General features: G+C 40.8%; 1 protein-coding gene across 1 annotated transcript in view; it reads left to right on the top strand.

The window, feature by feature from the left end:
- erf (Ets2 repressor factor) overlaps positions 1 to 21,900 on the top strand; it is a 39,839-nt gene extending 17,939 nt beyond the window's left edge. The window contains exons 2-5 of the mRNA XM_023394830.2: positions 4,755 to 4,989; positions 11,578 to 11,690; positions 15,073 to 15,980; positions 16,083 to 21,900. Of these exons, the coding sequence (XP_023250598.1) occupies positions 4,755 to 4,989; positions 11,578 to 11,690; positions 15,073 to 15,980; positions 16,083 to 16,730 (1,904 nt within the window). The 3' untranslated portion in view covers positions 16,731 to 21,900. The remainder of the gene's footprint in view (positions 1 to 4,754; positions 4,990 to 11,577; positions 11,691 to 15,072; positions 15,981 to 16,082) is intronic.
- Positions 21,901 to 24,151: the final 2,251 nt, after the last annotated feature.

Below are 24,151 nucleotides of genomic sequence, written 5' to 3' on the forward strand. Positions count from 1 at the left end.
AGATGAACATATCAAAAGTGGGCTAATCATCAATACTGGAGGACTTTTACCTGAAAGTGAATTTAGGCCACTTGTGTCTTAGTTTGGTTAACAAAGATTGGCTATAGTTACTGAATTACTTCCCATGCCATGTTAAATTCCTGTTTGTAAGTATGACACTCAAGGTTTAATTTCTCCTTAGTTGAGGGAGTTACTTAAGGGTGTTGCACAAAATGTCTTCAAAAGTAAAGAAATTTACAGCAGTGAAAGAGATTTTACAGCTGTAAAATTTCCATGGAGATTGTTGATTTGCTGCCATTAGCACTTCTTGATACCTGTTAGCTCATCCTCATGTTGTTTTGACAGGAACTTCATCATGGTGAAGTTGGTCGCTAAGGTCCTTTGTGCAACAATTTATTTTAAGTGATTCTAAAGGTTTAAGGCTAAGGTAAGGAGAAAACCTAAAATACTTTAGTGAAGATTTTAAGGAAAAATTTAAGGAGAGGACTTAAGGTTGTTTTGTGTAACTGTTTTTATTTTAAGGAGACCGTAACTCAGGCTTTAAGGATAATCTTAACTTCAGGTGTTTTGTGCAACCATCCCCTGGTCCTTTACTGTCATTGTCACTCTCTCTCTCTCTCTCTAGTGCTCTGCCTGTGCCATCCACTATCTGTTAATCTCTGTTTTTACTCACATTACATTAACCACCAGCTGTAACAGATGCACCTCCAACTGGACCCTCAGTCTGCCAGAATGCCACACGATCAGCTGATCAGCTGTGCTGTCGGACTTTCTGTACCCGTCTGTCTTGCTATCAAGGTGGCGTCTCTGATTCAGGACCCTGAATGTGAATGAATGTGCTTCGTCTGTGTTCAGAGACAAAATGTTATTAATGTACAGTATTTTAAGCTTGAATTGACTTTAGTGGAAGTGAAACGTGGTGCTTCGGTGCTCTAGGGATCGGAAAGTCCTTTTCCATTGTAAACTCTGTGTGACAGCGAAGCTGACGGTGAGCTGAGAGGTCTCCGCTGGTTAGACAGATCACACACTCACATCGCAGGTCCCTGGATCTGCGCCCTATCTCCAAACTCTTTTGGCCAGTTTCTGTTATTGAATCATATTTTGTCTTGTTTGTCGTGACTCGGCCATTTATTTTTAGAGCTAAAAGCTTTTGTTGCTAGGAGACTGTGTCTTAGGAGAGGCTGAGCGAGGGAGGGACAGAATGAAAGAGAAAAGAAAGCAAGACATCGATGGCAGTGGTGTTGAGGGGGAGAAAGGCGGAATCTGTGAAAGCTGAACGACAAATGAACGAGATATGAGTCAGCAGGGACATCTGCAACACACACATGCGGTGGGCATGGTTGCTATTCCTGTGTTCTTTGTCTGTGTGCTCTGTGCACCCACGCATGAACCCACTTACCTCTCCCCACTAACCTGTGTTGTGTGTCTGTGTACTTCCTGTGTGAGAGAGATATTAGCTCGCCCACTTTGAGTTAATACACTCCTTCTGTGTGTTGTGTGTCTCAGTGCGTGTCTGTGCATGTGTGTACTGCATGTGCACATGAGTATTTTTCTGCAGCAATCACCAGTGTACCCCATTATACAGCTGTGCGTTGTGTCTCGGTCACAACGCCTAACCTGTCCCCAGTGACAAGAGCCTTATTGTCATGTCTATGAATCATATGCCCATTAGTAATCTGCCTTCAAATGGCCATTATCAACTGTCACAGCCAGCTTGTCTGTGTGTTTGCTCGATCTCCAAGCACCATAGGAGATCAGATAGCAGCATGTGGTTTATTAGTCACCAGGAGCAACTCTTGTTTTTGGGATATTTTTTTCTCTTCCTTAATATGGCTTTTGTAAGATATTTTTTGCATGTGCTAGCTGCCGCCTTCAGAAAAAGTGAAGTGCTAGTCTGTGAAACTGTTGTAATTTGGAGAGTGAGCATCTCACATCACTTTCTTATATTTTGAATTATCAGTGTTTAGTCTGTTTCTGATAATCTCCCAGGGTCACGGATACTTTTAAAACACAGCAAAGACGGATATAGATATTCCGATGTGTAAACAAGCACAATGCCTCTATTTCAGGCTCACCACAAGACATATTTCTCAGCAGAGATGCACCTATGTGTACAAATGGATAAATTATGTTAAAGTATATTTAGCTACGTTATGTTCTTGTATCAAGAGTTACGTTAGAATTAGGACACTCCACATTTATGGTTTGATATAAGTTGAACCCCTTTAAATAAGGGAATATCTTTGAAGTATTTGCATGAATTACAAGGCACAAAATGAATGAAGGGATCATTATTTGAAACAAAAGGAAAGAAGGTTGAGGACAGAAAGGATGCAACTCTGCCCCACCAGAATTCTTGCAAAATCTGGTGTCTGTTGGACAACAAAACATCACAGCTTGAAGCTCTTAAATGTATCCTAAAGGGGAAAGCAGATTACTGCTACAGTTACTCAACTTGTGAGTGTCTCCTTTATTTAGCCAGACATTGATCACAAGGGAGCTTGCAGCAATATCAGAGGCAACGTGCCTGTGAAATACTTGGAGTTACACTCCAGTGGCAGTATGGACAGTTTTTCATGCACTAAACAAAATCAGTGCTTAGTCACTTGTAGTGTGGAAGCATTTCAAAGTGAATATTTGTGGCTTCTTCTCATAGGTCTTAGTTTCCAAAGTGTCATTTGTTGTGGTCAGACTTTTCCACTTCTAGTCAGTTATGTATTACTACCACATCTACTGCTGCTTCTGCCTCTACTTCCTCTACTACTACTACTACTACTACTACTACTACGACTACTATGTATTAATGACAATTGCAGACACAGCTGCACACCTAATGGTGGACTTTGGTTTCGCCGTGTTCATGGTGTGTACATGGTTCATTTTTCCATGACTCACTTTGACTCCATTTACACCTGCTATTAAAATGTGATCTGTATCTGGATAAGAGGAAACACATGCCAATTTCTAGGCAGGTTGTAAACACACACGTCTTTCTGGTCAGGATTTGATCGAACATATCAGGGCATTGCGATTGATATCAGCAGAGTCAGCTATTTGTAAATGCAGGTCTTTTTTTTTTTTTTTTTTTTTGAGAAAGAACCGCCCATGTGGGCAGGAATGTCGTGACTCACAGAGGAGCTTGTGGTCCACTCAGCTTCACAAAAAGACTCGAGCACGATCTGTTTTCACCAGTTGTTGCTCCTTTAACTGATCCACAGTGAAACAGTCACTGAAAGCAGCTACAAAAAAACTAGAAAGTAAGAAAATCCATCTCACTGTGTTGAAAAGTAAGTATCAGGTAAACTGAATAATTTTAAATAAACTCACACCTGCCATTTTTGTTCAGTTTACTTTACTGTTTCCCAATGTCTTCATAAATGACTCTAATCCCAGTAAGTACATACTGTGTAAATGGAAAAGTCATAATTGATTTAATCACCATCTGGGCACTATATCCATATACAGTTTACTTCTGGAATTTAGTTGCCAGGTGTGTCCTCTTTTCTCCCCAGCTCTTTTACAACTCCTTTTTTTCTTTGTCTTATCTGTCTTTCGTCCGGCCTTATGTTCTTTTGTGTGGTTGTTCTTATGTGTGGTTCTCTGCCATTATGGAGTTTCCCCAAAGCAGTTTCCTATCAAACATTGACGAGGCAACAATACTGAAAAAATAAACAATTCCATGTTTAATATGACAGACTATTGGTTGCGTATACATTAGATGTGTGTATTTTTGTATTGCTAGACCTTGATCACTTACAGTATGATGCAATGGCTTTAATATTATGCATGATTGTGTGGTGCAGTGTAATCGATCTCACATCACACCAGTGTTACAGTCAGTCAGCCTTGAACATATTGTTAACAGTTCACTGCTACTGCTATATAGATATGACAGGCTTTATGGAGTGTGGGAAACTGATTGTAACCTTGGTAGTTAGGATAGTGTGTCTTTTACAGTTACATAAACACACACACGTACACACACAAAATTCTGCATTGTTATATTGTGCCCATATGTTTCCCATCCTCAGCTTTCTCAGCCTGATTGCCAAGACACATCTGGTCCTAATGAGGTGTGTGTGTGTGTGTGTGTGTGTGTGTGTGTGTGTGTGTGTGTGTGTGTGTGTGTGTGTGTGTGTGTCACTATGCCTTTGCTATGCAGCCTGGCCTTGTGTTGAAGTGGTGTTGAGTCTTTTACTGCCACCCACTGCTTTACAACACAAAGCCTATACTTTTAACTGTTGGATAATGGTGTGTGTGCCTGTGTGAATGTGTGCTCTGATGGTGGTTATAAAACCATAGCTTATATTTTGTCTGCTCATATCTCAAAGCCTGTTAATCTGTTATAACAGTGCTGATTTTCCAGCTTTTGATGCTGATAGCAGGTTTTGATATGACTTCGGTCTGTGGGAACAGATTTAGCTGAAATGCTCATCATCAGCTTTCCTGGAACCAATAGATCCACTTTGAGGGAAAGCTATAGATCCAAATGTGTTTTTGAATTTCAATGTACCTATTTCATCCAGTTTCACCCCTGATTCTGTGGCTTCCAGCAATTTCATGTCTTCGCGTATTCTTGCAAAAATGCTTCTCTCCACAAAGTCACTATTGTTTCTGTACTTCTTCACTCACGTTGTTCTTTCCATACATTTTTTGCTTAATTTCACCGGAGACACAAAAAACAACCTTTTTTCTCGTCGTGTCCTTCCTTTCTTTGAATTCAACACCACCTGAACACCACTCTCCTCCCACAGGGTTTGCTTTCCCGGAGTGGGCTTACAAGCCCGAGTCGAGCCCGGGCTCCAGGCAGATCCAGCTGTGGCACTTCATCCTGGAGCTGCTGAGGAAAGAGGAATACCACGACGTCATTGCCTGGCAGGGAGACTATGGAGAGTTTGTCATCAAGGACCCTGACGAGGTGGCCCGCTTATGGGGGGCCAGGAAGTGTAAACCACAGATGAATTACGACAAGCTCAGCCGAGCACTAAGGTGAGACAAAGAGGGTGAAAGAAGAATGAAAGAAACAAAACCTAATAAGCCCATATTATACTCTTCGAATTCATGAGGTTGCAACGGTCAGAGTGACATAAATCTCTGCAGACTGTGTGTCAACAAACAAGGTAGCAGACACCTGACGTAGTTTAAACAGAACGACGTTCACATCTTTTCTCTTTTTTTTTTTACTATATCTGCCCCTTAAACATTCTTCGTTATTTGCTCCATAAGAACAATGTCACTTAACACAAATGTTTATATCTGAAAGTTAATGGTTTGTGTCTTAGAAGCTAAAACCCTGACACAGCAGACTGAACACGTGTCCAGCCAAAACTTCCAACTTGACATGGGTCTAAACCTTAGTCTCACACCTAGTGTTGATAACACATGGTGGCTGATGTCTCCTAGGATATTTTATGTTTTTTAAAGAGTAAATGCAGTACAAATTTCACTGCAATCATTTTAAGGTATGAATTAATTTTCAATTTTATTATCTTCCCAAGTCTGAAAGGGTCAGCATGGATGACTGCAAAACATATTCATACCCCCAACTTGGGCTGCTTGCAAAAATAATAATCACGATTATTTTGATCATGATTATTTAACATGATCACTCATTGACACCATGCCTTTATTGAACCTTTTTATAAACTTAAGAATAGTTTTTCAACTTATACACAATATAAGTTGTTATGCCTTTCCTACCGAAGCCAAGCCATGTTAGACCTGATTTTAACCCATGTCTGGGACAGGACCACAAAGCCTGGTTGGATAACACTTGATATATTAACACTGGCAGCAAACACTGGGGTTTTCTTCATCCTTTCTTTCCTCAGTCTAAAAGGTATTATCTGTGCTTAGTAAGGCTAGTCTACTATTCAGCTTCATATTCAGTTCATGTGTTCCTAATAGGTGTCAACATCAGAGGAATCAGATCATGGCAAAGAGCCCAGATGGGTTCATCATGTCAATCTTAAGTTTCAGGCACTAGAATCCTGTTTGTTTTGAACTCCAGATGAACTGCATGTATTTGAAGAAGTGTCAGCCAGACAATGAAAAAATGAAGCATGGGTTTGTTCTAGTTATTGAAATAGCTCTTTGTGCCAGATTTACTCATTGAAAAACGGCTTATTTAATCACACTATTCACCACCCAGTGAAAGCATGTTTTAAATACCTTAAATTCCTAATCATTCCTAATTTGAACCTTTTTTCACCATGTCTCACTGCTGACATCATCTTATGGCGTTTTGTTTGTCTCCGCCCAACCCCACTGGTGTTTAGTTGTGAATCGTGCATTTCTGCCTCATGTTAAAACTCCAGTAGATTTAGAAACGCACACCTCCACCCTCCGCAGAGCACATGTGGGACGCTGCAGAGTTTTATTTAGCTGCCAGTCTGTTCTCCCATCGTCATGTACACAAACACACACATGCACACACAGCTAGTCATCAATGTCACCTCCTGTGTTGTAGGTTGGTGTGGGTTATAGTTTGCCACGGCGATGAGTACTTGTACTGCCTCATCTCCACACACACACATGCACGCACACACACACACCCACGTACACACTCACATACTTAACACCTTGGTATATGTCAGCCCTCCTCCAGCCCATCTGTGTCTTGTTTGTTGCTTAAACCTTTTTTTGTTTTCAACTTAGCATCATATGACTGCATATTTACAGACACCAATCCTTCTCTGAACATGTATTGGAATATATTTGAACACCCCTTCACAATTACATTCTGATCCATGTAATTGTGAATTTAAAGTGTTATTTATAAATCTGAAGTAAAACATTGGTTTTGTGGCATTCTTTATTTAGTTGCTAGTTTACTTAACAATAAAGATACACACAGTTTCACAGGTAGAAATAGAAGCTAATTTGCAGTCAAACTGATTTATTTCAAATGCATATCGTATCCATAGTTATATGCGGTTATATATACGTGAAACTGTCACAGGGCGAATTAGATTTAATACTAATTAAATACTACGAATAACAATAAGTTACTATATTAATGAGAAAACAAGTCAAATATTGTCGTGACATTTGCAAAGGCATGAACAATCGACGATCATTCTGATGATCAGCACAACCCTTATCGTATGACCATTCATGTTCACTGGGCATGTATGAGGCAGTGTGAACAGGAAGCAGAAAATACTACGAATGGTTAACAGCAGAAAGTTAGACCAGAGATGACGAGGTTGACACTAGAGTAGCATGGACTCCAGGTGTGATGTGTTTTAAAACTAAATTATATCAGTGTGGATGTTGCTACAGAAGCAGTTGCTTTCTCTCTGGTCACAGTGAGCGTTTCACATCAAGGACCAGCTGGAGCCAAACTTTATTGTGAAACTTTACTGTGGTTTTTTAACCTTTTATTGGACTGAAGGGCTGTTAACTAAGTGTGAAGTCTTTGGAGGGAAGTTCTGTCTCTGTTAGATGTGAAGTCTTTGATTGATGCTTCTTAGCGTCTTTGAAGTGAACGTGCGTTGGTGCACATGTGTGTTCATTCATCCATATACAGTACATGTGTGTAGAGACATGTATGTGTGTATGTGAGTTTGTGTTTCCCGTACATCTATGTGTGTGTTCAATACACAGAGGTTGAGTCTATACAGTCAAAGTCCTTTCTAGTTTATTTGAAGAAAGTTCAAATGGTCTTCAAAGAGCAGGAGGCCACGAGGAAGCCTGGGCCCAGTGTGTGAGACTGTCTGTCATACATTGACTTCACCACTGTTTGAACGTGTGTGTGTTCCTTTCACATGTATGTGCGTGGTCTTTTCCCACATCACGTACCATCCATCCAGCCACACGTCTGAACAGGGATTGTGTGTGTGCGTGTGTCATATGTGATGTTTTTATTTCTCTGTTGTTTTTGCATGCCAGATTAACTGTACTTGATCATGTTTATCTCTCCTAACTTCTCAAGTGTAGTTTAAGTGTCTACTGTTTGCTTGAGTTTTTCATACTTCAAGTCAACTACATTTCAGAGGGAAATCATTTTCTTTTAAAGCAGCTCTCAGACCTTTGCTTTATCTTACTGCATATTAAGGGTTTAGATGTAATACACAGTACAACTTTTAAAAAAAGAGCATTGTTAGAGTTTTAACTGTTCACTTGTTAGTGCGTGTATTAGTTAAGACTATCTCAAAAATTCAAGTACTTCTTACAGGTTAAGACCTTAATAATTTCACATTCTGAAATTGGACTGTGTTTAAAAGTTATTTTCATTATCAATCAATCTGCTGATTATTTTTTTAGTTTATATAATGTCAGAAATAGTGAAAAATGAAATCAATGACGACGTTTTAAATATCATGTTTTGGACTATTTTTTGGACAAAACAAAACATTTGGTTTACATTGATATAAGACAGAAAAGAATAAAATCCTCACAAATCATAAACTGGAACTTGGGAATAGTGCTAAAAACAATTAACTAGAGAGCATCTTGCGAAGGGCCAGCCACCACACCTGTCAACATGTTGACTATTCATGTCAGCCACACACCTGTGAACTTTCATGACTGTATCTTGCAGGTTGTCAGGTGACACAATGTGTCCACAGACAGACAGATTAACACCTGCCAAAACCTCAAAACCACCTCAGTGGTAGTTCCCGCTACATTAGGTATTTCCAGGATCACATTTTACCATAATGACACGCACACAGACTCACAAGGTGATAAGAATACCTGCACTGATATCGTGGGTGGTGATCAATTTTCAAATAGAAATTTTCAGTCAATTTAACTAATCAATTTGTCGCCGCAGCTCTAAATATTCAAGAGGGACTCAAGGAGGAACTGATTAGAATATGGTGGTCAAAGATGAAAGGTCACTGTCACCACATAAAACATATCTTGGCTATGACTTAAGAATTCATACGCTAATTATCACACATTTTAAACAAACGTCTTACAGGATAAAATGTAAGAAGAAGAAATCGTTACCATAGTCATACAACTGCGAGGAGATGATTGTAGTTATTACTTGCATATGTTCTGCATTGTATGTCAGGGCCTGTGTGCGTGCAGTATACCTGCCTGCTCCTACTGTGGGTGTGGGTGTGGGTGTGGGTGTGGGTGTGCGTAGTAGTTGGCCCAGTCAGAAGAGGCCGTTCACTCATTGAGTCATTTAGGGCTTGGATGAGCTCCTGGTTCACACACTCCTGCTCTACTTTGTTCTCTATTATACCAAACCCCAGTGACTAATGCTCAGTTCATACTGGAGCACGGATACAGCTTTGTCATTGTGACTAATATTTTATCCATGATTATAGTGTTTTTTAACCATCACTTCTGGTTTTACTGGTTTTTAGGAAAAGAATATTTTTATATTTATACCTTGAATATGGTCCAGGGCTGTAGTGGTGCACAAAATTCTAAGTTTTGTGGTCAGAGTTTCCTATTTTCATGCATCATTTTGGAGCTGGGAGGAAAAGCAAAGAGTTAAATAGCATTTTGCAAATAGTTCCTAAAATTGGTTTTATTCCACTTGGAGGAAAAATAGTAGGTTTTAATACAGGGTTATTGTGTTTGTTTAAACATTGGTCACCTCACAGTTATGTAATGCTGTTCATTATTACTTTTTTATCTCTGAAGTTTCACCAGCACATTAGTAATATATAATAATAAGTTGCCAAAATGAAACTGTTAATGTTGTTAGATGGATAGATGTATAAAGAAAAATTGATCGATGGAAGAAACTGAAAAACTCTGTATTCCTGCTCTGATTTTAACCTTCAGCCTTTTATTCTGCTGGAGAGCAGCTCAATTAAAACTTAACAATAGAAGAGCTGTATGCAACTTTTTATTCAAGAAAATTTTTTTATGTAGAAATTCATCCACTGAGCTCCTCTTTTCTCAATTCTACAGGGAATGATGAATAACGCATTACATTTCCCAGAATGAAGTGGCCACTGACAATTGAATGAGAGACACTGATGTAGAAGTTTTTGTGTGAGGAAATATGAATGTGGTTTTGGTCCTGAGGCTATCGGTGAGTCACCAGGAGCCATTTTATCATCTTTTTAGATGAGCTGTCAGCGGCTCCCTATTCACTCTTCCACATCTCTCTGTGTATTGACGATGACTAATGCACTCGTACTAATGGAGCCGTCTGGGTAAGGCTAAGTCAGAGTGGCTGCCTCACTTCCATAAGTAATCACAGTGAGAGTTTGAATCTAACTGTGTGTTCACATTGTGCACAGCTTGTTTAATTTTGTGCTGTACACTGGGTTAGTGTTGAACAACCACATTGTGGTCTCTAAAGTTTCACTTTTGTCTTTGCAATGTCACATTGTTTGGTACCACTTTACAATAAGACTACCCTCAAAGGATTAATAAATGGTTTATGATTAAGTTATTGATTCTGTTAACATTTATAACTGGTAAAAGGAGCCTTATCGTAACTCATTAATAAATGGTGTTTTTCACACTTTACAATAAAAGTAAAAATAAAAAAAAAAGTGGGACAAAGAATTGGTGAGCAGTTCACCAGGTAAAGGAAGGTTCCCACCTGTGTTCTACCTGGAAAGTCCTAAAGAAGAGACCAACCAGCAGAAAGCATCTCCATGTTAATCTCCACTGTGCAGAACAAGCTGAGAATTGAAGGACGGCTGCTGAGAGGAAGGCCTTAGAGGATGAGTCTGATCATTTGATATAATCATGTGCTCTGCCATAATTTGATCTGACAGATGAAACATTTTGACCATTAAAATGCTTATGCTGGTTCATTGTTAGTAACTGAACAAACATGATGAAGCAGCAGGTACAAATGCTGATGATGGAGAAAACAAAGAAAGCTCAGTAACAAGTAAGATATGAGGCTGAACAGTACAGAGACATCTGGGCTCACTATTTAGCAGGCACCAGATCACTGGTGTCCTGTCTATGTAATGTGTTATAACGGCTTATAAATGATTTATAAAGTGTTAACAAGCCAATTACTAAACTAGTTATAGGTACCAGTTGTTTTGCTGCTTTGATATGGGATAGGTCTCTAGCAAACACTAATACACTAACATTGAACATAATAATCTTGGTGAGGTCAGTGGTGGTAATCCAGGTGTTGAACACAGCTGTCGTCCGTGTGTTCAAGACCGTTGACCCTCTAATGTTTTTGATTGTCTTCTCATTTCATCTACATCTTATGCAATGCAGAACTGTTCACATATAGTAATCACTTTACATCAATAGGGCTGCAAGAATGTGCAGATTTGATCGGCTGTTGATGTCAACGACCCTAAAAGCTGTGACAGTCAGTAAGATTACTAAATCTCCACATATGAGCCAGATTTGGCAGTTCATTCAGGTCCACAGGTAATGGTGATTTGTTGATCACTTTGGTTGCACTGTGAATAATCACTGACTGGCTGTGCAACTGTGAGTCATTTCCATGGCATGTCGGAAAAATCTACTGGTAAAATGTTCACAGTAAGTGTATTTGTCCATAGTTTTACCCTTAAAATGTTCTGCTAAAACAAAATCAGAGGTTTACCATGTGTTGCCAATGATGTGCTGAGTATTAAAAAGGGTAAATAACACTCTCCACGTCCTGCTCTCTTTCAGATACTACTACAACAAGAGGATCCTCCATAAGACCAAAGGGAAGAGATTCACTTACAAGTTCAACTTTAACAAACTAGTGCTGGTCAACTACCCCTTCATCGACATGGGCTCTGGTACGTAGGCGTGCCTGTTTCTTTTGTTACACTTACTTGATTAAATCCTTCCAAGTGCCCTGGCAACATGCCAATTTGAAACATCCTCAAGATGTCTGTAGACAATGAAGAGGTCAGGAGTCTTAAGAGGACTTTATAATTCACATGGAGTTGTGACAGTTTATAAAACACTTAACCGGGTTTTTTAAATTTCTAAAAGCAGAAATTGTGAGTGTAGCACCAGTTGTGGAAATAGGAGTTTTAAGCTTGTGTCTGACCCGTTTATTTCTTTTTCTGCCTCAATGACATCCCTTGTCTTGTAGTTATTTCTGATGAAAAGAACAGAATTGCACTCGACAGCAAGGCCATGTTTGAGGAGCGTTTTGTCTCTGGGACAGACAAAAAAAACATTGTCCTTCAGCTGTCTGAGATTTAGGTGCTCGTATGTGCAGTCTTTAAATTTCTTGAATTTGTAGTTCAGCTGCTGACTTCTAAAAACTGTAACAAAAATTACCTGTGAAGCATAATTTAAATCAGACAAAATAACTTGTAAATACAACTGGTGTAGAGGTTCCTATTGTCATTTTGATGTTGTTTACTTGTTAGCCAAGAACAGAGGTTTAGATGCCACTACACTTACTTTATGTAGCATTACAGGCAGCCAGTCATAAGTTTTAGGCTTAAAAACCAATGATTTCTGTTTCCTTGAAAAAGCCCTTTTAAATGAAATAAAAAAGTGTACATTTATGTTGTAAAAGTTTCACAAAGGTCTTAGAGGTTGCTCTAGCCTGCTGAAGGCAATAGTTGCCCTAAACCTCTGACTTTATGTTAAATTTGAAAGTTAATTAGTTAGTCAGTTTTTTTTTTTTTTTTAAAGAAATATAATAAGAGAGCTGCTTATCCAGGCTGTATTTGAGGATATTCTTAGGAGTTATTGTTCTAGCCTGTTGGGAAGTCCATGCATGCATCCCTACCGGTTTTCATTGATATCTTTCATACTATAATAATTACAATAATAATAATAATAATAATAATAATAACAATGATCATTTTATTTGCATAGCACTTTTCTTGACAAAGTTACAAAGTGCTTCACAGAAAAATAAAAACATAGATCATCATGCAAAAGGTTCTGACAGTAAAGAGTCAATAAAATATGTAAAAACAATAATTAGGAATAAAATAAATACAACACGTATCAAACATGACCAAAGTCTAAGACAAAGAAATGCATTTAACAAGAGATTTAAAGGAAGTTAAAATGTCTGATTTCAGAGTGTGGGGTTTCTAATAGCAAACACCTGGTCACCTTTAGTCACAAACCTTGACCTAGGGGTGACCAACAGGCCTCCTTCTGCACATCTCAGTTCTTGGTTGGGCACATACCATGTCAATAAATTGCAGATGTACTTACTATGGAAACAGGTTCTAAATTCCATTCTGTGTGGTATTAAAGTGTCTATAAAAGTATTAAATTAAACTTGGGGAACTCTCTGTTGTCTTTTGGAGCAGACAAAAGTGTTGCTGAAATGTTCAAATGTTATTGTCTGAGAAGGTTTCCAGTCAGTGTGGTGGGTGACTAATTCACTTGCCAAAGACAAATGCTATAGGTAAAGACGGGGAGCAGTTTCGTGGCCAAACTGAGTCTGAGTCGAAATAGTACATTAAGTGTAATCAACTCATATTTGCAAGTTCATCTCAATTTTTGTGAAAAATATCATTAATAGAAGTATAATCATATGTACCAATAGAATGTGGGTGGGGTGCTTGTGCATGTATCTGGTTTGGTTGTGTGTGCGTGCGTGCGCGCGCACGTGTGTGTTTTCTAAGACATCAGTGTGCCACGTCCCAGTTTATCCCTCTCCTCCCTCCTCTGAAGTCGTCTCTCTTTCTGGTCCCGGCCACCCAGTGTAAACACAGCCCATATGGAGCGTTGGATACGAGTGACATAAGTGCAGCACGAAACTTTAATTATAGCCTCTGTGTGATGTGGCCCACACACTGACATGTTGTGATATGATGGTTTCATGTGATGGTTTTACACACACACACATGCCCACGTCAATCTGGATTTATGCGCAAGCAGAGACACTCACCAACAGACACACTACATAAACACACACACAGTTTTTCTCTCTCTCGTTGTCTTTGACACACATGGTTGTGAGATGTGTGCTTTTTTTAAAAAGAGAGAGAGAGAGACATACACAACCACACACACACACACACACATACTCACACACACACACTCGTCAGCGCTGGAAAAAACAGAGGAACCCAACCCATGTTTGTGATGGCAGTAGGAGCGACTTTTCCAATATTTAATTCTGGCACGTGCATGGATGCCAAGAATTTATTGCAGTGCCACAGTCTCCCTGGCAGGAGAGAGAGAGGTGGGGGAGGGGTTGAAAGAGAAGGGAACTTGTGGCTTTGTGTAACCCAGTGTTTTCTTTCTGTGTGCCTGTGACCCTCTGGATAAAATAGTTTGTTATGGGAGACATGTGACCTACTCTCATTAGTTACTTTTCCCTTTCTCTTCAGTTTATAGGCCTAGTTCATCCAGATTTACAAATAAAAAAACAGCTAACATATTTTCTCACTTAGCTTGGGTGGTATCAAGTCATGTAGTTAGTTTTTATGTCTCCGCGCTGGCGACAGCATTATGATTTCATGTTGTCCGTGGGTTTGTCCATACTTCTTTGGAGCATTTAAAACCGACTAAACAAAACTGAACAGAAAGATGCCCCTCACAGAAACAATGGCCCTGTTATTCTGCTTAATTCACAGGCTGAAAAAATTGTCCCTGTAAAAATAGTTAACAGCACGTTGTGTGGATAATCCAGAGTAGCAAGGACACTGATTCTGAACAAAAGATGTTGCTATTGAATATTTTAAATGTTATTTTTGAGGACACAAAAACCGATCTATTGAGCCTGTATTGGTCTACATTGGAGGCAGAAATCTCAGAACCTGATTAGATTGATAAGATAAAACAAAACTATCTGCAGGTAGAGATGCCACTAGAGGAAAGTGTTTTTGGGGGTTTTTTTCAGGTGAAATGTTCATTTAAGATTTTAGGTCTATCCATTGTCATATCATCATGTCCATATCATCATTGTCTCATCTTTGGTCAGACCATTTAAACTTCATGTTTTTGATTTTGACTGAAAAAAATAAATGCACAAGCACTTTAAGTGTCTAATGACTGTCTCTTTATTAAGGACACCTATTACATCATTTAAAAAATGTTTTTTAAATCTCTTATCAAAGTTTTAAACGCTTCTCTCTTGTGTCATGTCACACATATAATGTGTCTTCTGTTTTTTTAAATGTGACCTGCACCCTTATGGTAGTGACAAATAAATCTGATTGTGATTCTGACTTTGACTTTTCTTCCTCACAGGTCGAGGAGTCCCTCAAAGTGCCCCTCCAGTGCCGACCGGAGGCACCCACTTCCGTTTCCCCCCCTCCACGCCATCAGAGGTCCTCTCATCCAGCGAGGAGCTGCGCAGTCCAGGCATGTTCAGTAGCGTGGCCCGGCGCATGGCCCGAGGCTCCGTCAGCGACTGCAGTGATGGCACCTCCACCAACTCAGAGCTGGAGGAGGCTGTGGGGGCCGATGAGCGAGGCGTGGGGCCTGACAGGGCCTTCAGGGGTCTGCTTCCTCCCCGCCTGCCTCATGATTCCCTCTTCAGGGTCTACGGTGGGGCCCCGAACCCAGCAGGGCTACCCAGACCTGCCCCCAGGGTCCACCCTGAGTCTCTGTCCCCATTCCCCGTCTCCCCTCTGCCTGGTCCCGGAGGTCTTCTGGCCCCAACTCTATCCCCAGCCCTGTCCATGACCCCCACCCCCCACCTGCCCTACACTCCCTCCCCCTCCCTGTCCTCTCCAATGATGGGCTCCCACTTTTCCTTCAACCCAGAGGATATGAAGCACTACCTGCAGGCCCACACCCAGTCTGTGTACAACTACCACCTCAGCCCCCGAGCTTTCCTCCACTACCCCAACATCGTCATCCCTCAGCCCCACCGCCCCACCCTGGAGAAACCGGCCACCCATCACCTCCACGCTCCGCCCCTGCCGCTCTCTCATTCGCTCAGCCAGCATGCAGGAGCAGGGGAGGAGGGCCAACAGCACCCGTCTCCGTTCAAGTTCAAGCTGCAACCTCCTCCACTCGGGCGCAAGCAAAGGGAATCAGGAAGCTCATTGGCCGCTTCTGCTTCCTCCTCATCCTCCAGCCTGTCCTCCTCATTCACAGGGTCTGGGCAGACAAGCAACTCTGTCCTGGCTGCTGGGGCTCCAAAGATCAAGGTAAGACTGCCGCCGCACAGGATGTGGTGTTTCCACTAAGGTATGATTCAAACCCTGTGAGCATGAGAAGCATGTGTCATGAATGATATTCTTCCTCTCCAGGTGGAGCCAATATCAGACATCGAGTCAGAAGAAGAAGTGGAGGTGACTGACATCAGTGAGGAAGATGAGCTGAATCACAACGACGAGGATGCTAGAGGTGACATCTTCACCCCGGCAGCTCGTCATCACCATCATCATCATCAGCTCAACAACCATCACCAGGCTAATGGGAACGGCAGCAGCCCCTCTGCTGCTCTTCCTCCACACAGTAACCATGACGATGATCCTGAAGACGATGAGGAGGTCTTCAAAACTCCCGCCACTCCTCCCATTGGCAGTGCCGGCCTGGCCTTTCCTCTGATCAGCCTGAAGAGCGAGCCGGGTCAGGCAGCTCCCATCAGCCCCGGAGGCACGCGCTGCATCCCGCTCAAACTCCGCTTCAAACGCCGCTGGAGCGAAGACCAGAAGATGGAGGCAGATGGAGAGAGGGACGAGGCAGAGGACAAAAAAGTGAGGGCTGAGGGAGAGGAGGAGGTGGAGGGGAAGACAGAGGAGGCAGGGAGGAGAGTAGGGGAGGTGGAGAATGGGGGAGGAAGAGGAGGTGTTATTTTGGGGTTGATGCTGCCACCACCTCCTACCCAGCGTAGAGCGAGCTCAGAGCTGCAGCGGGCCACGGCGCAGCTGTCTCTGGAAAACACTGGCTGCTGAGCCACACACACACATACACACACACACACACACACACACACACACACACACACACACACACACACACACAGGGGATCCTGCTTAGATACAAAACACACACCTTTGGGAGTCTTGTTAACAAGTGTAATAGTTTCATGTAGACCATGATGCCTCGTGGGTTCTTGACCGAGCACAAACATGGAGACAAAACCGAAAGGTTCTGACATAAACACATGTTCATTTTCTTCAGTGTAAATTTGAAAATTTACTTTCATCCTATGTAGGAAACAGTTTTTTGTGCAATAATTAAAGTTATAGTCGGGGTTACTTGACGTGTGGTTGTGTGAGGTAGTCATGCATAGTCGGTATATAACCTGGAGTAGATTCAGATCAGCGCGCTGCCTGTTAGGAGGAGCAGCAGGGAACACGGTACACTAGCAGAGCCATGTGCTGCTGTGGGAGGGGCCACCTGAAAAAAACATGTTTCTGACACTTGTAAAAGACGCCCACTGAAACAATCCAATATCCTTTTAGATGTGTGAATATTTTCAGTGCTTTATCTTCCCGTGAAAATGACTGTATTCCTACACACAAACGCACCTACAGCACGCACTATATCAAGCTGCTTTCTGATTCACGCAGGTGACATGCGGCTGTAACATAATACAGTACAAAACCAATGCTGTTTTCCCGCAAAGATAAAGCACTGACAATATTCTATATGAAGCACACATTTAAATGGATATTGAATTGTTCCGGTGGGTGGGTGTGTCTAAAACATGTTTTTTCTGCTGGCCCCGCCCACAGCAACACATGGCTCTGCTAGTGTCCCAGTGTTTCCTGCCGTCTCTCCTAACAGGCAGCGTGCTGATCTGAATCTACTGCAGGTAACACACTGACTATGTATGACTACCTCACACAACCCCACGTCAAATAACCACAACCATCACTTTAAAGGAGTTGTTCGGCACTTTTTACTGACCTCACTGCCCCACAGCCTCCTTAAATTACTTAACAGAGACACAATCTTTTCCTAGAAAGGTAGTAAAAAACGAGATGAATGTGTTGATCTATTAACCTTTCAGGTTTTGTCACTGCTTTTGCAGGATCTGTAGCTTTGATGCGTCAGAGCTGTTAGCAAGTAGCTGCTGGGCGTTATGATCTGTGTGAAACCATAAAACATAGATGGCCTGTGTAGCCTCTGATGTACTGCAAGGCAAGACACCTCTGTGTCCCTGGTACCTTATCAAGACAAGAACACAGCAGAGTTTCTGATGTGACTTACAACACTAAGAGATAACCAAACTTTAGTCTGTATATTGACTTCTGTCCTGTTTCAAACTTAGCACCCTACAGAGAGGGAGCCTATTCTTTAATATCTCTTAGGAATTGCACACTGCCTTCTCCATGCCTCCTTGCCCTCATAGTGCCAGTTATGCCAGTAAGTCTGTCAGGGATCACACCTGTGCCCAGATTATGTCTTTAATGGGATTTAATGGGTCTATTTGTTTGTCTGGTGCAGTGAAACGAATCACATCCTCCTCTTTCACAGAGTAGTGAGGCAGCCTGAATTGTACAGCAGTAGATAGAATGAATTTTTCACTCATGTCTGGCTCATTTGAAGATGCTGAGCCCCTTTTCGTAACTTCCCTCTCTTCCTTTTCCCTCCTTTTGTGTTCACCATAACAGACGAACAGATCCTGATGTTACTAAAAAAAAACACTTTTAACAGCCCTGATAGAGATTACAGAAGTGCCTCTGTCTGCACCCATCACCATGCAGTCGTTTACAAGGTGGAGGGCAGTGAGCAAGACAAAAAAAAAAAAAAAAAACTATTAAAAAAAAACTGAGACCTTGCACCGATGGATCTTACAGACTAAAGAGGGTTTTCTCCCTTTCAAGAGGTGATTAGAAAGAACTCTGCAATCACAGTCTGTTCTCCAGGAAACGGCTCGGACGCTGTCAGACTTCAGTGTGGCCGGACTGAGTGGTCTCTTCATCCCCCGCTCATTCACTACAGTGTATAAAGACATGAAATGAGGACAGACTTGTACATCTTGAGGGCAGACAAACTAAAGCCTGAGGAGGAGAGGCGCATTTTTGATGAACCGACTTTGACCTCTCGACCTCTGACCTGTCACAGGGACAGACAGCATCATCATTAAGACGTTTGTTAGCCAGCGAATGGACGCGGTTCCCACTGTACAGAAAAAACCATGAGAGGAAAGAAAGCGTCTGATCTTTCTGTCTCTTGTTCTTCATTTGTGGAGGAAATGAGGAAGCAGCTACAAGCAAAGGCTGTAATTAAAGACACACTTGTTTCTGAATGTGTGCGTGGACCCAGAGTCTCAAGGATACAGAGGGTGTCAGCGCTTTTCTTGTTTCCTGTGTGACTTCGCACAATCCTGGAGGTGTTTGGAGTTTTCAGATCAACAGCTCTCTTCTGCATTCCCCCCGTTTATTTTTTAAAGACTGTATTCTTTCTGTCAGAGTACGCTTGTGCCTCCCGAGGGCACGGACAGTATTTTAGGGCATTTGCAGTGATCTGAGGGCTTTCTGTATTTTTGGAGATAATAGCCGAATCTGTTCATGTGATGTTTTTTGAGAAGCGACGATTTCGAATCTGTCGAGAGCAGAACGGGAACCATGTCATGAATGTCGAGCATCAAGGTTAACTCAGGCAAAACCTTCACTGAGATATTGAGAAACAACTTATTTTTATGACGTTTTATTCAAATAGTTTAAAAAAAGAAAAAGACCCATTTTAATGAACAAACAATTCCAAATAAGAGTGTGCCTTTTTTAAGCCAACGTGAGTTTTATCAAGTACCCCCAGCAAAATATTTTATCACACACACACACACACACACACACACACACACACACACACACACACGCGCACGCACACACACACACACACACAGTACAGTACCACCATGCCTTCTTCTTTTGTAAAAGAGAGATACAGAATAAGTAAATCTACACATATATATTTTATTCAAATATATATTGAATTCAAATATTATATTTCAATATGGTCATTTGATACAAATCAGGAAAATCCTACTATTTTTAATGGTAAAGATATGTATATATTCTAATGGCATATTATTACCAGTATAATTCAGCCTTTGCCTTCTCACCCTTGCCTTCTCTTGACCGTTGAGCTGCAGTGACAAAAGGCCGCCGGCATCAGAGTTTTATATTTATATTGTTAAAATAAAAAACAGTTTTGTGTATTCAGGGGACGGAGGGTGTGATGGGACAAGGATAAATGAGCAAGCAAGAACATTTAACCAGGCCTAGGTCAAATTATGTTTACCTTCTTAGTGGGTGTGTTTGTTTTAACATCCCTGGAGTAGCAGCTCAGGTGGGGTTTGCCTAGTCAGGACACAAAGGTAAATTTAAACTCATTGTTAGGTAAAACATTTTGACTCTCCTCATTTTTGTCCCACCTAGTAAATCCCACCCACCTTGGACTAAAACTCCTGAATTATTTGCAGCCACTGTTTGACCCAGATCTGATCAAAACCCACGGAGGTGCGGGTTGTAACGGGGAGCGAGTGACAGACTCATGTGTTCAGAGCAGACTGCTTCTGATTGGATTCTGATTCTGATTGGACGACACAGATGATATGACCAGACTTTGGTTTGAGTGTGGACTGTGGACTCAAGCTGCTTTGTGTGTGAACCACATGTGTATGGGCTGGTCTGAACCCTGCCCATATACACCCACACAAACGCACACACACAGTCCTGGCTAGAGACATGGCTTTACTGTGGCTAAAATAAAGGGAAACATGACATCAGATGTGACATCAGACGCCCCTGCAGTCTCTCTCTCTCTAGAGAGTAGACGGCATAACCATACAAACTACACACACTCTTACACACATTTACACACACACGCACACACACACAGAGGAAATGGCATCACAAAACCTCAGAGTGGAGTGGAGAGAGAGGGACTTCCCATAATCTGACTCGCCCACTCTGCCCTGTGTGTGTGTGTGAGTGAGTGAGTGAGAGAGAGAGAATGAGTGGTTTCTATGGTTATGCCATCAACACACACACACACACACACAAAGCTATTCAATGCAGCCTACAAAGAGTCTCGGCCCTGGGTTATTTAGTCCCAGCTATCGTGTCCAGATTGTGGAACCAGCTGCAGTCTCACATCTGAATCTTCAAGACTCACATTGTCATTTCCAATTGATTTTTCTTCCCAGGCACAAAGAAACTTGTACGTCTGTCCTTCTACATACTTGTTAACATTATCAGCATTCCTCCTTTCTTAAAAACGGGGTCAAACCTCCCACTTACTTTAGGTGGAGATTTCTAAAAGTGCCAGCAGTAATATTTCAGTGAAGTTTAAGGACAGAAGTAGCAGTTGACAAGTGTCTGGTGAAGAAAGATTTAAAAACACAGAGCTGTACGTGAACTGTTACACCCGCGCTGCCTTACCCAACGTGGCTTCAAAAACAAAACACAGGATAGTTTTAACTATTTGCCCACCGATATTTGCACCCCTCGATTTCATTGATGCTGTTCTTATCATTTTCTTCTGTATGTTTTCAGACGTATTACTGTTACTCTTGTAATTATTATATTATTAACATGACTATTTTTGATTATTTTGTACCCTCTTGCCATGGCCCAGCCTCTTCTCCATGAATTCCTGGTTTTCTGTGAGTTTTTGTTCCAGTTTGCACTCGTCTCCATAAACTATAACTATTCAACTTCAGTGCAGTCTTTTCTGTTAATGTTTTCTTTTCTTTTTTTTTTAAATCTTTTTTTTCACTCACACGGATTTTATAACCATGTTACCATGGACAAGAGGAGGGTCACATAAACCCCACATGATATACAGTGGGAGAAAGAAACAATTGTTTTCATTTTTTGATGTTGTGTATATATTTTTTTTCCATTTTGGAGGATTCTGTAAGAAAAAAAGAGCATTGTACTGTTTAGCCATTGTATTATTTGAAATGCATCCCCCTGCCCTCTCTCTGGTCGTCTCTGTCCCTCCTCTCATGTCCACCTCGGTGGTGAGCTGTCACTCCAGAGCAGGGACAGAGACTTTAGTTTTTATCATGGAGGAACCACCTGTACTTCTGTTTCTCTTCTATCTGTTCATCTTCATTTGTAATTAAACAATAATCAGGGTTCATTAAAAAAGGTAAAAAATTGATGTCAGTTTCTGAGTTTTTCTTTCATTTAATCACCTTTTTTTTTTTTTTCTTCATTTACATTTAATTGACAAAAAGTCAAGAATCAAGAATAACATTGTGAATAACTTAGTTTTACTTCTGGATGTTGCTTGTTTTAAGTTGCATCACTGTAACAGAAATAGAATTGTTAGGCATAGAGTTAAAATCAATTAATCAATGGAAAACTGGCAATTTTAAGATAAAATGCCAAATATTCCACTGCTCTAGTCTCTCATTTCTTAGAACTTTGCTGTTTTTCTTTGTCTTATGTTATAAAATGGTCTGTAGGCCAAACCAGCAAGAAATTTCAAGATTTATCAACTCAGCAATCAATCTGAAAAATAATCAGCAGGTGAGTTGATAATGAAAATAAATGTTAGCTGAAGCCCTGATTAGCCATTGTCTGAAGAAAATAAAAACTTACTGGCTGACTTCTGCCAAACTGTATCACTGAGTCAGATCTCTTCTTTGGTGTTGGTAAATTTGTATTGAAGCAGTATCAGCAGTCGTACCAGCCCATCCCTCCTCTCCGAACACCTCGTTTCTCAGGTTGTGTCAACAGCAAGTCAAGTGCTTCATATTCATCAAAGTCCTGGCACATTTAATGAAAAGAAAAGCCATCCAGGGATAAGTATTCTCTCTTCTCCTCACAATAGGTCTGTGATGGATTTTCTTTTTTTTCTTTCTTTTTTTTTTGTGCCCGTCTGAGAGACAGCTGCAACAAAAAAGACCTTGATGGGAGGGATTTGGTTATGACAATGGAAATGACTCAGGAAGAAGGAGAGATGCTTGTGTCAACCTTCAACAGGGAGACTGACTTTATTTTCTGCTCAGGTGCAGAGAAATATTAGGAAGAGATTTTTTTTTGTCTTAAACATACAGAGTCGTCGTGTAGTTATTTTTGCCTTATGCTGTGTCTATGTTCAGATGAGAGGAATGTTTTTTATATGATTCTCTCGCACCAGCACTGTCTGCTTTATGGTTTTAGTCCACTGAAAGATGTTGGTTGATATATTAGATATAGAAATGAATCTTAATAGTAATAGCTGTTGAATAATATGCTTTACTTCTTAAATCACCGGCATGAAAAATGAGTGCCCCAACAAAATCCCTGCAAACTTGAATAATTCTGATGCTAATTGTGTCCCAGATGACACCTCGTGCCACTACGTGTCTTTTTTTTTTCACTTCAGCCGATGTGGACGTTTTAATTACTCACTAGACTGGCAAACCTCTCATACACGATGTGACTTTGTCATCTGCTTTGTTTCATGATTTGAGTCAGAGTAATGTTTGTGCCCCCTTTGGGTTTTATAAGAAAGTCAGTATTTGGCTGTAGTTTGTGTTTTTGAGGCTAATATTGAAATTCTCATTTTTTAAGCAAAACTAGTGCTGCAAGTAATTTCATTATCAAATAGTTGGCCAAAAGTTTTTATTTTTTTTAATTAAGCCACTAATTGATCTATAATAAGTCAGAAAATAGTTCTCAGAGACCAAGGTGTTTTCGCAGCATAAAATCAAAATGAATTCAATTTTTATTTTTAGACTCTGGATTTCTCCACTAAAACAAAATTATTTCTGTTATTTTCACACAAATTCTCCTCAGAGGGCTCTTAGACTGCAAGGCTTAGACATGAGAGTGTAAATCTAATAACACAGTACATTAGCTCTCCCTCATACTTAAGAAATCACATGTACAAGTTTTGGAACTTTTCTAACTGTATCACTTGGACAAGGTCTCTTTATTTGTAAATATGAGGCTCATTAAAACAAACACACCCTGAGGAGCTGATTTCCCCTTTAATGATCATTTTACAACATCTTTTCCCCCAGACTCTGGTTCCCCCTGTTGTCAGCTTTCAGTACTACTCCTACAGCTCCAGCCTCCCTCCTTTTGGAATCTGCTTTACCAGCTCTCGCGAGACTTGACCCGAGAATCGTGACCGGCTTTTCAATTGCGTGTTTAATCTGGAGATAGTTTACATAAAAAAATGTGAGCACATATTCATGTCCAGACTCATCAGGTTCCCCGTCAGGAAACTTGTACAGAAGGAACAGTCAACATTTTGGAAGGTATTAAATTGAAAATATAAGTTTCGTAATAGTTTTTTTTTAACCATTTCAGTGGCACGTTTGCTGTGTAATCACTGTAAATTCATATTCTTCATATTTTTTGCATTGGCAGGTCAAATTATCTTATATTGTTTTTAATTGGGAAAGAAAAATAACTCA

The sequence above is a fragment of the Seriola lalandi genome, unplaced genomic scaffold (genome assembly GCF_002814215.2).
Source record: "Seriola lalandi dorsalis isolate HSWRI2012SDOR001 ecotype SW California unplaced genomic scaffold, Sedor1 jcf7180002054954, whole genome shotgun sequence".
Classification (NCBI taxonomy): domain Eukaryota; kingdom Metazoa; phylum Chordata; class Actinopteri; order Carangiformes; family Carangidae; genus Seriola; species Seriola lalandi.